The 13640-nt window shown below is 50.8% G+C and overlaps 2 protein-coding genes and 1 long non-coding RNA gene across 7 annotated transcripts in view; 2 read left to right on the top strand and 1 right to left on the bottom strand.

Moving 5' to 3' along the window:
• LOC114484841 (uncharacterized) overlaps positions 1-3531 on the top strand; it is a 6129-nt gene extending 2598 nt beyond the window's left edge. For 2 of the 3 annotated variants that reach the window (XR_003678206.2, XR_003678205.2), the window contains 2 exons: positions 1135-1334; positions 2831-3531. This is a non-coding gene — a long non-coding RNA (uncharacterized lncRNA). Of the gene's footprint in view, positions 1-1111; positions 1335-2830 lie in introns of all 3 variants that reach the window. The other variant, XR_003678204.2, reaches the window with a different exon arrangement.
• A 103-nt stretch (positions 3532-3634) lies between these two features.
• BANF1 (barrier to autointegration nuclear assembly factor 1) lies at positions 3635-5393 on the bottom strand. The gene is made up of 3 exons (XM_007128215.4): positions 5374-5393; positions 4413-4560; positions 3635-4162 (listed from the first exon to the last, which is right to left on the bottom strand). The coding sequence occupies exons 2-3, from the start codon at positions 4533-4535 to the stop codon at positions 4016-4018; spliced, it is 270 nt and encodes an 89-aa protein (XP_007128277.2). The 5' UTR covers positions 4536-4560; positions 5374-5393; the 3' UTR covers positions 3635-4015.
• Positions 5394-5480: 87 nt separating this feature from the next.
• Positions 5481-8489, top strand: EIF1AD (eukaryotic translation initiation factor 1A domain containing). Of its 3 annotated transcripts, XM_028483902.1 has the most exons (7): positions 5481-5893; positions 6416-6450; positions 6528-6725; positions 6873-6981; positions 7084-7192; positions 7365-7412; positions 8174-8489. In XM_028483902.1, exons 3-7 carry the CDS (start codon positions 6639-6641, stop codon positions 8316-8318), a joined length of 498 nt encoding a protein of 165 aa, XP_028339703.1. In that variant the 5' UTR covers positions 5481-5893; positions 6416-6450; positions 6528-6638; the 3' UTR covers positions 8319-8489. The 3 variants fall into 3 exon arrangements, with proteins under 3 accessions (XP_028339703.1, XP_007128281.1, XP_023989092.1); XM_007128219.3 differs by lacking the exon at positions 6416-6450 and having other exon boundaries at positions 6551-6725; XM_024133324.2 differs by lacking the exon at positions 6416-6450 and having other exon boundaries at positions 6522-6725.
• The last annotated feature ends 5151 nt before the right edge of the window (positions 8490-13640 follow it).

The following is a 13640-nucleotide window of genomic DNA, read 5'->3' as shown; positions in this document are numbered from 1 at the left end:
ACAACAGTGAGAGGCCCGCGTACAGCAAAAAAAAAAAAAAAAAAAAGAGTCTTGGCCTGGACTCCATTCATGCTTAGTCTGGACCACTCTGGCTTCCAGAAAGAGGCCTGGGCCAGGTTTGAGCTCGGATGGGCCATCCCCGCTGGCCACAGGACACAGCTTTCAGTTTTTCTGTGACCCAGACATCCCAACCCAGGTTGCCCACAGCACCCCTCTCTTGTCCCTGGCTGATGGGTCTTGCTGACCAGGGTGGGCCCTCGATATCCCCTTCACCCTGGGATCATGTCACCCCGGGCCTTCAGGCTGCTCCCAGAACCCTTTTCCTTGAACCTTGAGCTGGGCCGCAGTTATTCCCTGCCCAGGGCTCGTCTCCCCTTTCCTGCTGGATCACGTCCTGGAAAAGGGGCTGTGTGGCAAGGACAGCTGCGATCCGACCGTGATTAAAGCTGCCCTCTGGGGAGGAGCTCTCCCAAGTGCCCTGGGTTTCGCGTTCATTAGCTGGTTGAATCCTCACAAACCTGCACCAGCTGACAGAGGAGGAGACTGAGGCTCAGAGCAGTGAAGCAACTTGTTCCAGGTCACACGGAAGGAACTGAGCACAGAGCCAGGCCTGGCGGGCTCTTTCAAGCTACCATCCGTCAAGGCCAGAAGTGACGGTAGAGAGAGCCCTGGGTCCCTGCAGGGAGGAGGCAACATGGAAGGGGGTTGCGCGTACTTCACACCTTCTGGGCATGTACTTCACACGTACTCGTGTGACGGTCACGAGCACGTACTTCACACCTTCTGGGCTGCCACTGGGGCAGGTGGTGAGGTGAGTCTTGGGCTTGGGTTTTCCCTGTAGCCTCTCCCTACTTCCTCCCCAGGGGCAGCAGGACCCCTTCAGGACCCCAGAATGCGTGGATTGGGTCCACCTCAAGCTTTGGGGCAGATCTGAGAACTCATGATAGACTGGCTCAGGGCGTCAAGCTCTGGCTTGGGTGCAGCAGGGAGGGGGAACACCGGCTCAATATTTGCTGACTTCCAGGCCCACCCATGTCTCCGGCCAGGCACATCCTGTCAGGCAATGTGGGCTGACATCTAGATAACCCGCCTCCTACCCATCCCCACCCAGGTCTGCTTTCTCCAACGTTCCAGGCCTTGTTCCCTTTGTCCTGCTGGCCGAGGCGGGGCTGGGTCTCTGAGAGGCTGCTGTCACAAGGAACATTCCAGATGCCATTGGTCTCCTATGGCTCCAGGACTGATGCGGGAAGTTGGGTGCGACGCACGAAGAAGACCAGATCGAGGGTTCGGGGCCCACCGACCTGTCACAGATACTGCCTGGGCCCAAGGTTGAGGTGAGAAGGCAGGCTTCAGCCCCTTCACAGACAAAGCCTGTGCGTGAGGCAGGGAAGCCCGTCCCATAGGGCTCCGCTGGGCGGCCCCCAGTAACCAGCAGGGACAGGAGCCGCAGGCAGGGTGTCGTGGAAGAGGAGGGAGTCTCCATTACCTCACAGAGTGCCAGTAACCATGTGGCAGTACCAAGGCTGAGCAGGGAGAGGCCGTGGCCCTGCCCAGCCCCTGCCTAAGCACACCAGGCCTGTGTGACAGCATCACAGCACATGGGTCAAGGCTGAGGGGACTCCAAGGTGACCCTGGACCCAACGAGAGTAACATCAGAAACACAGTATGGCCTGAAACTCCAGGGACAGCCCACATTACCACCTCCGTCGGGTCTTCAGACTGGCACCCTCCCAGTCAGCAGCCTGTTAACACAAGCTGGGCCCAGCTCCGGCCACCTGGTGACCTTCCAGGGGGGGCTTCTCACACTTCCCAGACCCAGGCTCGCACTGAACCTTCATCTCTACTAACAACCATCATACTTTCTGAGCAATCACCTAATTGCTCTATCCTCGGGTCTTTATTTTTGGTTTCCCTTTTATCTTTCTTCTACTGTTCTGAGACGTAGCTAATGTGCAGAGAAGTACACAGAACGTATCTGATCACCACCACGCAAGTCAAAAAGTGGAAACTGCCACTCCCAGCCCCAAGTGCTCCCAGGCATCACACCCGCCTCCCTCCCCCAAAGGCAATCACTCCCAACTTCTTTTCCTTTACCATCGACTTTTGCAATACGCATTTATTTCCCCTCTAGTTCTACCACCCATGGAGAGCCCTACATAGGGATCCAGCTGGGGACCCTTATATCCAAAGCAGCTGTGAACAGTCGCTCAAGTGCCGGTGCAGGTGTGTGTGTCCTCAGTCACCACCCTGGGAGCGGAACTGCCAGCTCACAGCGTGGGTCTTCAGTTTTACTGGCAAACACCCTTTTCCCCAACTGTTCATACCAATTTACACTCCCACCCGCTGGGTATCTGTTCCTGTCGCTCCACTCCCTCATCAGCACTTGGTATCTCTGACTTACAAATTTTTGCCAATTCCATGAGCGTATAATGGCATCGTGTTTGCATTTCTGACTACGAATGTGATTGAACACCTTCTGACAGGCTTATTCACCACTTGGGTATCCCTCTGCGGCTGCCTTCCACGTTACCCCGTTAATGTTATCGTTATCCCGATAACGCCTTACATTATCCCGTTGTGTTGTCTGCTTTTTCTTGACTGCGGCTCTGAACGTGCTCTAGTCCTTTGTTGTCGATGTGTGTTGCAAATATTTCCAACCGTGGCTTAGGCTCCTCACTAGCTTTATGGTATCTTTAGATGATGAAAGTTTCTATAATGGAGTCGAATTTATCAACTTTTTCCTTAATCTGTCCCTACCCTGAGATCATGAAAATCCTCTCATATTATCCCAAAGTTTGTATTTATTATCTGTCATTTCTCTCCTCACCAGACTGTAAGCCCTCTGAGGATAAACAAAGCTGCTGTGAACATTCGCTGAGGTGCCAGCGCAGGTCTGCCGGTGTCCTGAACAATTCCAGCACTGCATCTGATCCTTACGACATCATTTTCCAGGAGGGGAAACTGAGTCTCAGAGAGACCAAGCACCATGACCAAGGAACACAGGGCTCTCAGGTTTCCATATTATGTTTTGAGGACCAGTCTTCCTCACCCGTAGAAGAGGAAACAGTCACTTGTTATTGTGAAAGAAACAAGTGTTTGCAAAGATCTTACCTCTGGACCTAGTTCATGCTAAATCTTCAACGAAATAAAGATGAAAGTATATCAGATAGAAGTGTAACTCACTCAAGCCCCTACCCCAGTTGTAACACTCACACTCTTTCTGCCTCCCTAAGAGAACAGGGCAGACTGCAAGAGCCCTGCCCACTCCTCCCAGAGGCCAGGAGGGCACAGGGCAGCTGGCAGGTAAACCTTCACCCACATGCCGGCCACCCTTTTCCTAGTAGCTCTGACTGCCACTGACTTTTCCACCAGGTGCTACCTAGCCCAGCTGTTGACCACATGGACATCTGGATCCCAGGAAGGGATCAGCCCCCACTCTCTCCCACATTACTAAAGGATTGAGACACGCCAAGGCACCTGCCCAAGGCCCGTGTGGCCAGGATGGCTGCCCTCTGGAGTGGGAAGGAAGCTGCCAGTTTCGATCTGCACTGATAAGGAGGGCAGCAAACCTCGTCACTTCCTGAGGAATAGGCCACTCCCAGCCCGCCTGCTTCTCATGTACAAAGCCCAGTCATGAAGGCCACTGACTTTATTGATTTAAAAAACTTTACAAGGACAGTGACTGTTCTGCCACAAAGAGGGCCAAATGGCATAAAACAGACCAGAGGTGGGGGCAGGGGGGCGGGGCCAGGGCCAGGAATCACTCAGAAAAGCTGGTAGCTGCTGTCACGAAACTGGCAGGGAAAGGAGAAGGGGGATGCATGCAAGGATAAGAACTCCAAAAAAGTTGAAATGGTGAGGGGAGAGAACTCCCCAAAGACCCTGGAGTACATGGGAGGTGCGCACAACAACAGCAATCTTTTCCTTTGCAGAGGACCGGGGAGGAGTCCTCACTTGGCTGCAAACTCTGGAGACTCAGTGCTGGGGCTCGGGGTCGGGGGCTCCCCAGAGAGCATCACAAGAACGCGTCGCACCACTCTCGAAGGCACCCGAAGCAGTCCCGCGACTGCTTGGCGTTGGCGCCGCACGTGTCCTTCAGCCATTCCCGGAAAAGATCTTCATCTTTCTTTAGCACCAGAAACTGACCAAGGACCACATAGGCCTGCAAGACGGGCAAAGCAAAAGGCGGGCTGCTGAGCGCTCTGTGGGACTAAGAACAAGAAGGCCACTTCCGTGCCGCTCCCGGCACAGGAGCCCAGGCGACGCGGCAGGCTCCGGCCTGCGGGCTCTGCAGATCTCACACCACCGCCCATCCCCAACAGGTACACGCACTCTCCTCACCCCCCAGCTGCGGGGAGGCACTGTAGTCGGCCACCCCCGGCCCTCCCCGGCTGCACGCAGCCGCCCCACACCTTGTCAAAGCCCCTCTCCTCCAGCTTCTTGCCCAGGACTTCGCCAATGCCGGCCAGGCTTCCCACTGGCTTTTCCCCCATGGGCTCTGCCACGAAGTCTCGGTGCTTTTGGGAGGTTGTCATCTTGATCAGGCTTAATCTGGGAATCCTAAGAAAAGGGAGGTTACAGCTAAAAACCCGGGAACTCTCGAAGGCCCACTGGCAATCTCACAGTAAGAGAGAGCTAGAGCATCCGTTAGGGAGGCTTTCTCGATTTCCCCCAGTTTACGGAGAAGAAAACAGATCCAAGAAGAGTCGTTTCCTCACTGTTCAAGAGAAAGGTCTCTGCCACTCTCTGCGGGAGCTGCCTTTTGGTATCGCCCCACAGGAGAAACTATCCTGCCCTAACAGGTGGCGCACGCAGGACAAAGGGCGTCGCTCAGTACCCAGGGCCCATCCTAAAGCTGTCACTACTCTGTGACCTTGGCTGGGCAAAGGCGGCACTGACCCAGCCTGGAACGACCACCTGGTCCTAAAAGCAAACGAAAGGCTCTCCCACCCGCCCCACAGGCTGCTCACTGAACGAAGGCGCAGCGGGAGCGCACACACCCGCTCAGCCAGCCCCTCAAGCTCCACGCCGCCGGGCCCGCCCCCAACGCGCCGCGCCCCGCCCCCTCCCCGTGCCGCGGCCGAGCCCTCTCAGAGGGCACGTCCGAGAGCGCATCCTCTGGCCCGTCGCAGCACTTGCGGCCCCTCCCCTCCCCCTCCTCCCCGCGCCTCCTCCGACCTCCAGCCCGGGCCTTGCTCCGCGGCTCGCGCTCACCCACAGCTCCGGTTCCCGTAACAGCTTCTCCCGCCACCCGGCTGCTCCCGCCGATCCCTCAACCCACTAGAACTTTCTTCCACTTCCGCTTCCGGGTCGCCTCAGGGCCGCCTTAAAAAAAAAAATCTACATTGGGCACTTCTAGCCGCTTAGAATCACCGAGTTGAGGCACCACCGGACCTCGAGGGCGCCCTTAGTAGGCGCTGCTTTCCGGTTGCTTCGCGGGAGGCCGGCTGCCTTCTGTGGTCTCGCTTCTCGGGAAGCATTTCCGGTCTCAGGGAGCAAAGGTCTGTGATAAGAAAACTTTATTTCTCTGCTGCACGGCATCCGGAACTTAAAGGGCTTAGCCTTGGCCGACCTGATGGTGGGAAGAGTTAGAGGGACGGACAAGGAGAGAGGCGTGGCCGGGAGACTTCCTTGAGAGCGCCGGAAGTACGGTGTCCGACTCAGGCAGACTCGCGCCGTCCTCCTCACCGTGGGGCTTGCGAGAGTCTGCCGGGAACCGGAGGCGCTGGAGACCTGAGTCCAAGACGACTCCATTGTCGTGACCGCCGGCAAGTCCTTTTTCTGGGCTTTCATTGGCTCAGCTGCGAAGTGAGTCGTGGACGAGCCGATCTCAGCGTCCAACCTGGAGAGCGGGGTCTTTCAGGCAGCGCCCGTGGGATTCGAGGGCCAGAGAGTAAGTATGGGGCTTTCTCTCTGAGCGTTTTTCCTCCGGAATAGGGAGGCAGGAGGGCAGGGGGCGGTAACTAGGGATGACACGTCGGAGTTTCCTTTGGAAGCCATCAGTCTCCTGAGTACGCATTAGTCCTTTTTTTTTCAGTACCCAAGTCAGAAACAGTAATGTCGAAGACCAAGCTAACCTACCCTGACCTTTAATTAACTCTTTCCTGACTTGGATTTTCCTAACTTGTCGGTGTCTGTACTGTGTTGAGAGATTGAGCATCTGTGTTGTTTGGTTGTGCTGCACCTGGGGTGTACAAGCATGTCGAGGAAGAAATGGTTTATCTCACTCCTTCCCTAAGTGGTTGCCAGAATGATTTACTTTTCTAGAACACGTGTTTAGTTTTTGTGGTTATATCAGTACTTAAGAATAATACGAGTTTTTTTACGTGCCTTACTTACACTGTGCTAAGTGTTTTGCTTACGATTATTTTGTTTTAATAACCGTGCTGTGAGTTAGCTACTGCTTTTCTCTGAGGTCTAGAGAAGTTGAACAGCCAGGAAACAACCAAGGTAGGATTTGAATCCAAGCAATTGGATTTCAGAGCTCATGTTCTTAACCAGGACACTGTGTCACTCCTCAGTAAAAGGCCTCTCCCCATCCTCAAAACAGTCGTGCATTCTGAGCCTGCCATCCAAGAAACTCAGGAGGAGGAGTTGATAGTCTCTGCATCCCTCACCGCCCTGGGACAGGACCCAACATGTCTCAGGCCACCAAGAGGAAGCATGTGGTGAAGGAGGTGCTGGGGGAGCACATGGTGCCCTCCGACCAGCAGCAGATCGTGAGGGTGAGTGGCATTGGGGACCAGCTGCTCTGCCCCCCCCACCCCTCCACTCCTGTTGGGCCCCTGAGGTGGGGGCAGGGTGCACCACAGCTCACTGGGTGTTGGAACTGGCTGATGAGGCTGACTGGTTCTTGGTCTCTCCTGGACCAGGTACTCAGGACCCCAGGGAACAATCTGCATGAGGTGGAGACAGCCGAGGGGCAACGCTTCCTGGTGAGCATGCCCTCCAAATACCGCAAGAACATCTGGATCAAGAGAGGTGAGAGAGGCAGCCCTTTTGGAGACAGAACCGTTTCCTGTGGCCTCAGCTTCCGCCACTGCAAGCAGGACTGACTGTGCTTTTTCTTCTCTCTACCTGCAGGGGACTTTCTCATCGTTGACCCTATTGAAGAGGGAGAGAAGGTGAAGGCCGAGATCTCCTTTGTGCTCTGCAAAGACCACGTGCGCTCTCTGCAGAAGGAGGGGCTCTGGTAGGGTGGTCCCTTTGGTCACTGGCTGCCCTACTTCTCTGGAGGATTTACTTCCTAGCTGTGGAATTAGGGGAGGGAAGATCATGGCATCTCAGGCAGGAACAGCTGGAAACAGCTTTTTTGCTGAGGGGTTTCTCTGTCCTTTCTGACTTCGGCTCTTCTCTTGGCACAGGCCTGAGGCCTTCTCCGAAGTGGCTGAGAAACACAACAACCGGAACAGGTGAGGCACAGGTCCTGGGGTAGGGAAGACAGAAAATGGGGCTTCAGGCCTTGGTACCTTGAGGGGAAGTAGAACCTTCCTGCATTCCTACACAGGGTCCCTGGTGAGAGCTTCTAAATTTGTGGTTAAAAGTATGGCTTAGGGCTTCCCTGGTGGCCCAGTGGTTGAGAGTCCGCCTGCCGATGCAGGGGACACGGGTTCGTGCCCTGGTCCAGGAAGATCCCACATGCCACAGAGCGGCTGGGCCCGTGGGCCATGGCCGCTGAGCCTGCGCGTCCAGAGCCTGTGCTCCGCAACGAGAGAGGCCACAACAGTGAGAGGCCCGCGTACAGGAAAAAAAAAAAAAAAAAAAAAAGTATGGCTTAAAAGTCAGATCCCCTGGGTTAAAGTTCCGGCTTTGCGAGTTATAACTGAGTGACTTTAAGTAGATTATCCTATGAAATGGGAGCTTTGTAAGGGTTAAAGAGACTAACGCTTGTAAAATTGCTGAGCATAGTACCTGGTAAGCAATGTGGGTTCATTGAGTGTTGGTTGTAGTAGAATCATTATTATTAAAATCAGTAGCTCTAGCAAATTTTTAAGGTGGGGGTGAGGAGGAGGTAGTTTCTTGCCGCTTTTTCTTGGCCAAGTTTCCTGTGATTCTCTCTGTGTCTGACTCACTGAGCCCTGACTACTTGGCCATATGGTCCTCCTTTTTGTGGGGCTTCTGGTTTTCCCAGAAGACCTTGGGCTAACTATCCTCTCCTCCCACCCCGATGCAGACAGGCTCAGCCAGAACTCCCAGCTGAGCCACAGTCATCAGGAGAAGAGTCCAGCTCCGAAGGTGATGCTGACCTTTTTGTTAACACCAACCGCAGACAGTGTCATGAGAGCGAGGAGGAGAGTGAAGAAGAGGAGACGGCCTGAGGCCCCGGGACCCACTTCTCCTCCTTCTCAGGGACTAGTCCTTGGCTCCTCTGAGCTTGGACATGCCCGGGAGCCTCCGTGGATCTTTCCCCCTGGATGGGGACAAGGCAGGGCCCTTCTCTGAACTGACTTTCTGACATAGGAGAATTAAACCCCTGGTGGGTGGTGACTTACGCTGGTGTCGGAGTGGCTCTTTGGAGGAAGGAGGGACACGTGGTAAAGTTAAAAACTGCTCCTAGGTGGTGGCCTCATGGGCAGGTGGGCTGAATGGGCAGGAAATGGGAAATGGCTGGAATCTTTCCTAGTTTCTCCCTCTCTCATCGGGCACTTAGTAAGTGCCAGGCCCTGTGTGCTTCCTTGCATGTAGTTAATATTTGGGAGCATTCCCACTTCATTGCCTGCTTGCAGTCAGTACTGATTCAGGCATTCAGGATCACAGTGGGACTTAGTGCCCATCTGCCTCTAAGAGACCCTCAGGATGAATTTCAGTGCCTCGTAAGCTGTTCTCCCTGCCTTTCTAGTCACTTGTGACTGCAGGAGTGTCCACCTCCATGCTGCTGTGTACATCCCCTGGTTGGTGGTCTCCTCATGGCTACTCAGACCATCCCTCCTCAGCCCTCGTGCAAACCACATCATCCCACTTCTCCTTGGAAGCTTCTTACCTCTGATTGTATGTTCTCCCTCTTCATTGCTGGCATTCACCTTTTAGTCACTGCTCAGACGTTGAAGTTTACCTCCTGGCTTAGAGTCTTCTACCCTTGCTTCCATCATTGTTTTTCTACATCCCATGGATGGGCCCGTTCAACGCTATGGCCACTTCAACGCTATGGTCTTTGATGGCCCCATCACTAACGCCCTTGTCTTCTATTTCAGGCTGTTGCCTGTATCCGTAGCCACTCTCTGGACCCCTGACGTCACTAGAAATTGCAACACCGTTTGAATTCAAAAACCTGTACAGTCACCACCTCCAGGCCTCCTTGTGCAACTACCACCCCTCCCGCCCCCCACAGAAATTCTTTATCTTCATCCTCCAGCCCTGCCACATTCTCACCGTCATTCTCCTATCTTCACTTCCTTCCCTGTGCAGCATCAATTCCATGGTCTACACCCTGTACTCCCTTTCTTCCTCCATCGTGTTCATCTAGTAAAACCTAACCCTGGTCAACCCAGTCATTCACCTCTGTGCCTGTACGCAAGTAACTGTTAGAGAAAACAGCCAACCTGGTTCATTAGTTTTACCTTAAATTCGTAATTACAAACCTCAGATGACCACTCAGCACTGCCTGGCAGATCTACCCTGGGATGTCGTATTAGAAAACTTTTTTTTTTTTTAACCAAATCCCTCTTATCCTGCTAGTTACAGACTGCAGCTCATTCTTCATTAAGAAATAGTAACCATTGGAGGGAACTGTTACCTCTCCGTTACCAACCCTACAACTGTGCTCATGGATCTTCCTGTCATTTTACTGCCCATTGTAATCCAGTGGAACTTAAGCCTTTCCTCTCGTGCTTCGGAGCCTGTCTCTCTTTACTTAAGGAGTTTTTGTGAGTTTTGGGTTTTGTGTCATCCTCTTTACTGGGTATGTTAGCATCAAAGGTGCTATACAATCTCCCTTCTGAAAAACAACCAGAAGAAAACCTGTCACTGATCCCACATCCTCTCCGGCTACCACTTCATTTACCTGCTCTTCATCCACTCTTTTACGCTTGCTTAGTGTAGTCCTAAATACATACGTACACGTGTGTGTATGCTTATGTGTGTATATATGCACGTATAGAAATGTATGTGTATACATTCATGTGCAAAAAATTAACCAGGTAAGTTGAAGATGTGAGTGTATTTTTAACTCATCTGAAGTTTATTTTTGTATGGAAGATGGCTAACTTTTTTTCCCTAAAGGGCTAGCCACTTGTCCCTATACCGTTTATTGAGTGGTTCATTCTTTGCTCACTGGTTCAAAATATCTTTTTTAAAATAAATGAAATTCCTGCATATATATGGATCTCTTTGGAATTTGGCCCACTGATTGTGTGTGCACACGCCATATTTTATAGCATGATTGATAACTCATTCTCCCTCACCCTTGCCCCATCGTTCCTTGGAATTTTCCTGTTTTCTTTTACATAAAAACTTTAGGATGAGCTGGTCATTGCATTTAAAAGTTATGTTGCAATTTCCATTGGCATGGTTTTAAATCTCATAGTTTGATTTGGAGAGGAGTGGTACTTAAAGGTTGTTTCTGGTCTTCCTATACAGAAATGAGTTATGTGTGTTCTTTTATAAGATGTTGTCTTCTGGGAATTCCCTGGTGGTCCAGTGGTTAGGACTCCACACTCCCACTGCAGGGGACACTGGTTTGATCCCTGGTTGGGGAACTAAGATCCTGCAAGCCATGTGGCCAAAAAAAAAAGAAAAATGTTGTCTTCATATGGGTCTAGTTCAATGTAGTCTTAAGAATTTTAGAGCTATTTGTTGTTATGAATGGGTTCTTTTTTATTTATTATTATTATTTATTTTATTTTATTTTTTTTGCGGTACGCGGGCCTCTCACTGCTGTGGCCTCTCCCGTTGCGGAGCACAGGCTCCGGACGCGCAGGCTCAGCGGCCATGGCTCACGGGCCCAGCCGCTCCGCGGCATGTGGGATCTTCCCGGACCGGGGCACGAACCCGCGTCCCCTGCATCGGCAGGCGGACTCTCAACCACTGCGCCACCAGGGAAGCCCTGAATGGGTTCTTTTGAAATTACATTTCCAACCATCACTGGCAGGTAGGAAAGCTGTCCATCTCTGTGTGCCCACCTAGTTATCTAACTGAATTCTCATTAGTTCTAAGAGTTCTTCGGTTGATTCTCTTGGCTTTCTGGATAGAGTGTCAAATCATATTCTACCAGTGGCAGTTTCATCATGTCCTTTACACTCATTTCTTTTCCTTGTGAATTATGGAGGCCAGGACTTCCAGTATAATGTTGAATGGCACCCTTGTTTGTTCCTCTCTTAGTGAGAACTGTTCTCTTGTTTCATCATGAAATATTATTCTTGCTTTGGGTTTCTGGTTGATAAACTTCATTAGGCTGAAGATGTTTCCTTCTGTACCCAACTTACTGAGTGTTTTTTCCTTTATTCAACAGTGATGAATTTTGACATTTATGAGATAGTCAAAAGATTTTTTTTATTATTGCACTGATTTACATGATTAGGTTTCCTGGTGTTGAACCATTCTTGAATTCTGATGTAAACTCTGCTTAGTTTTATATTTATTTCTTTAGGATTTTTGTGTCTATCCTTGGGCCAATTTCATTTTTTATTTTAATGATCTCTGTGTCCCATTTTGACAACAGCATTACGCTAGCCTTGTAGAATGGGTTTGGAGACATTAAATCTTTTTCTTTGGACTGGAGTAATTTATAGAAAAGGAGTTGTTTTGGGACTTCCCTGGTGGCACAGTGGTTAAGAATCCTCCTGCCAGTGCAGGGGACACAGGTTCGATCCCTGGTCCAGGAAGATCCCACATGCCGCGGAGCAGCTAAGCCCACGCGCCACCTGATGTAAACTCTGCTTAGTTTTATATTTATTTCTTTAGGATTTTTGTGTCTATCCTTGGGCCAATTTCATTTTTTATTTTAATGATCTCTGTGTCCCATTTTGACAACAGCATTACGCTAGCCTTGTAGAATGGGTTTGGAGACATTAAATCTTTTTCTTTGGACTGGAGTAATTTATAGAAAAGGAGTTGTTTTGGGACTTCCCTGGTGGCACAGTGGTTAAGAATCCTCCTGCCAGTGCAGGGGACACAGGTTCGATCCCTGGTCCAGGAAGATCCCACATGCCGCGGAGCAGCTAAGCCCACGCGCCACAACTACTGAGCCTGCGCTCTAGAGCCCGCGAGCCGCAACTACTGAGCCCTCGTGCCACAGCTACTGAAGACCGCGGACCTAGAGCCCGTGCTCCGCAACAAGAGAAGCCCCTGCGATGAGAAGCGTGCATACCGCAACGAAGAGTAGCCCTAGCTCGCCACAACTAGAGAAAGCCTGTGAGCAGGAATGAAGACCCAATCTAGCCAAAAATAAATATATAAATTTATTTTAAAAAACAAATTTTTTTTAAAGAAAAGGAATTGTTTCTTCAGGGTTTGATTGAATTTTAATTATAAAATCTGTGCTTGATTTCTTTGTTTAAGGGTAGATCTTTGACTGCCTTGTAATTTTTCTGTGGCATTTTATTTAAGTTTTCTATCCTTGAGTCAATTTCAGTGATTTATATTTTTTTAGAATTGTGTGTTTTATGTATATTTAAGCCTTTTTTTGGCAAAACATCATGCGTACTATTTGTATCATTTGGGACTGTCTTAAAAGTGACAAAAGTCTAATTCAAACCAGCAGAAGCAAACAAGGGCTCATTGGTCTGCAGTCTCAGGGCAGAGCTTTAGGCAGAGCTGAGCTAGGCCAGCATGGTTTCGTCCGGGCTCTCATTTATTTCCTGGACTGTCTGTGCTCCTCGTGGTTGAGCAATGCCTTTCTCCTTGTAGGTTTTTTCTTCGGGAAGCTCCAGTTTGCACTTGGTCCTGACAGACTAAGAGTTACTTCTTCAGGATCCATGAACTTCAGGGAAGACCGACTGGTCTTGCTCTGGTCACTTGCCCGCTCCTGGCAACCACTCTGGCCAGGGCTGAGTAGGGGGAATAAGGGGAGGTGAGATGAGCCTCCCTGATCCATATGACATGCGTTTCCCAGGGAATAGAGAGGTTCTTTCACCCAAAAAGGGGGCAAGGGGTGAGAGCAGATAAAACAACAAACATTTGTGGGTTTTGTTTGGGGGAGGGTTTTTTTGGCCATACTGTGCAGCTTGTGAGATATTGGTTCCCCAACCAGGGATTGAACCCCGGGGCAGTGAGAGCACCCCAGAGTCCTAACCAGTGGACTGCCAGGGAATTCCCAAAGCAACAAACGTTGTCCTGAATTCTGTGTATTTTATTTTCTTTGACTAGCTTTGCAAGATACCTGTCTACTTTATTGGCCTTTTCCTTCTGTTTCTTTGGGGTTATTTGCTCATTCTGACTTCCTGGGTTGTATGCTTAGTTAATTAATTTCAGGCTTGTTTTCTAGTACATTTAGGGCTAAAAATCTTCCTTTAAGTACTCCTTTGTTTCTTGCTTTTTTTCTTTTTCTTTTTTTTTTTGGCCGAGCCACATCGCTTGCGGGAATCTCATTTCCCCGAGGAGGGATTGAACCCAGGCCACGGCAGTGAAAGCACTGAGTCCTAACCACTGGACCACCAGGGAATTCCCTGTTTCCCACTTTATCGGGTGTATTTGTGTGATTTGGG

This window comes from Physeter macrocephalus, unplaced genomic scaffold, assembly GCF_002837175.3.
Source record: "Physeter macrocephalus isolate SW-GA unplaced genomic scaffold, ASM283717v5 random_87, whole genome shotgun sequence".
Lineage (NCBI taxonomy): Eukaryota > Metazoa > Chordata > Mammalia > Artiodactyla > Physeteridae > Physeter > Physeter macrocephalus.
The sequence above is the reverse complement of the archived record's forward strand: the minus strand, read 5'-3'. Positions and strand labels throughout refer to the sequence as shown.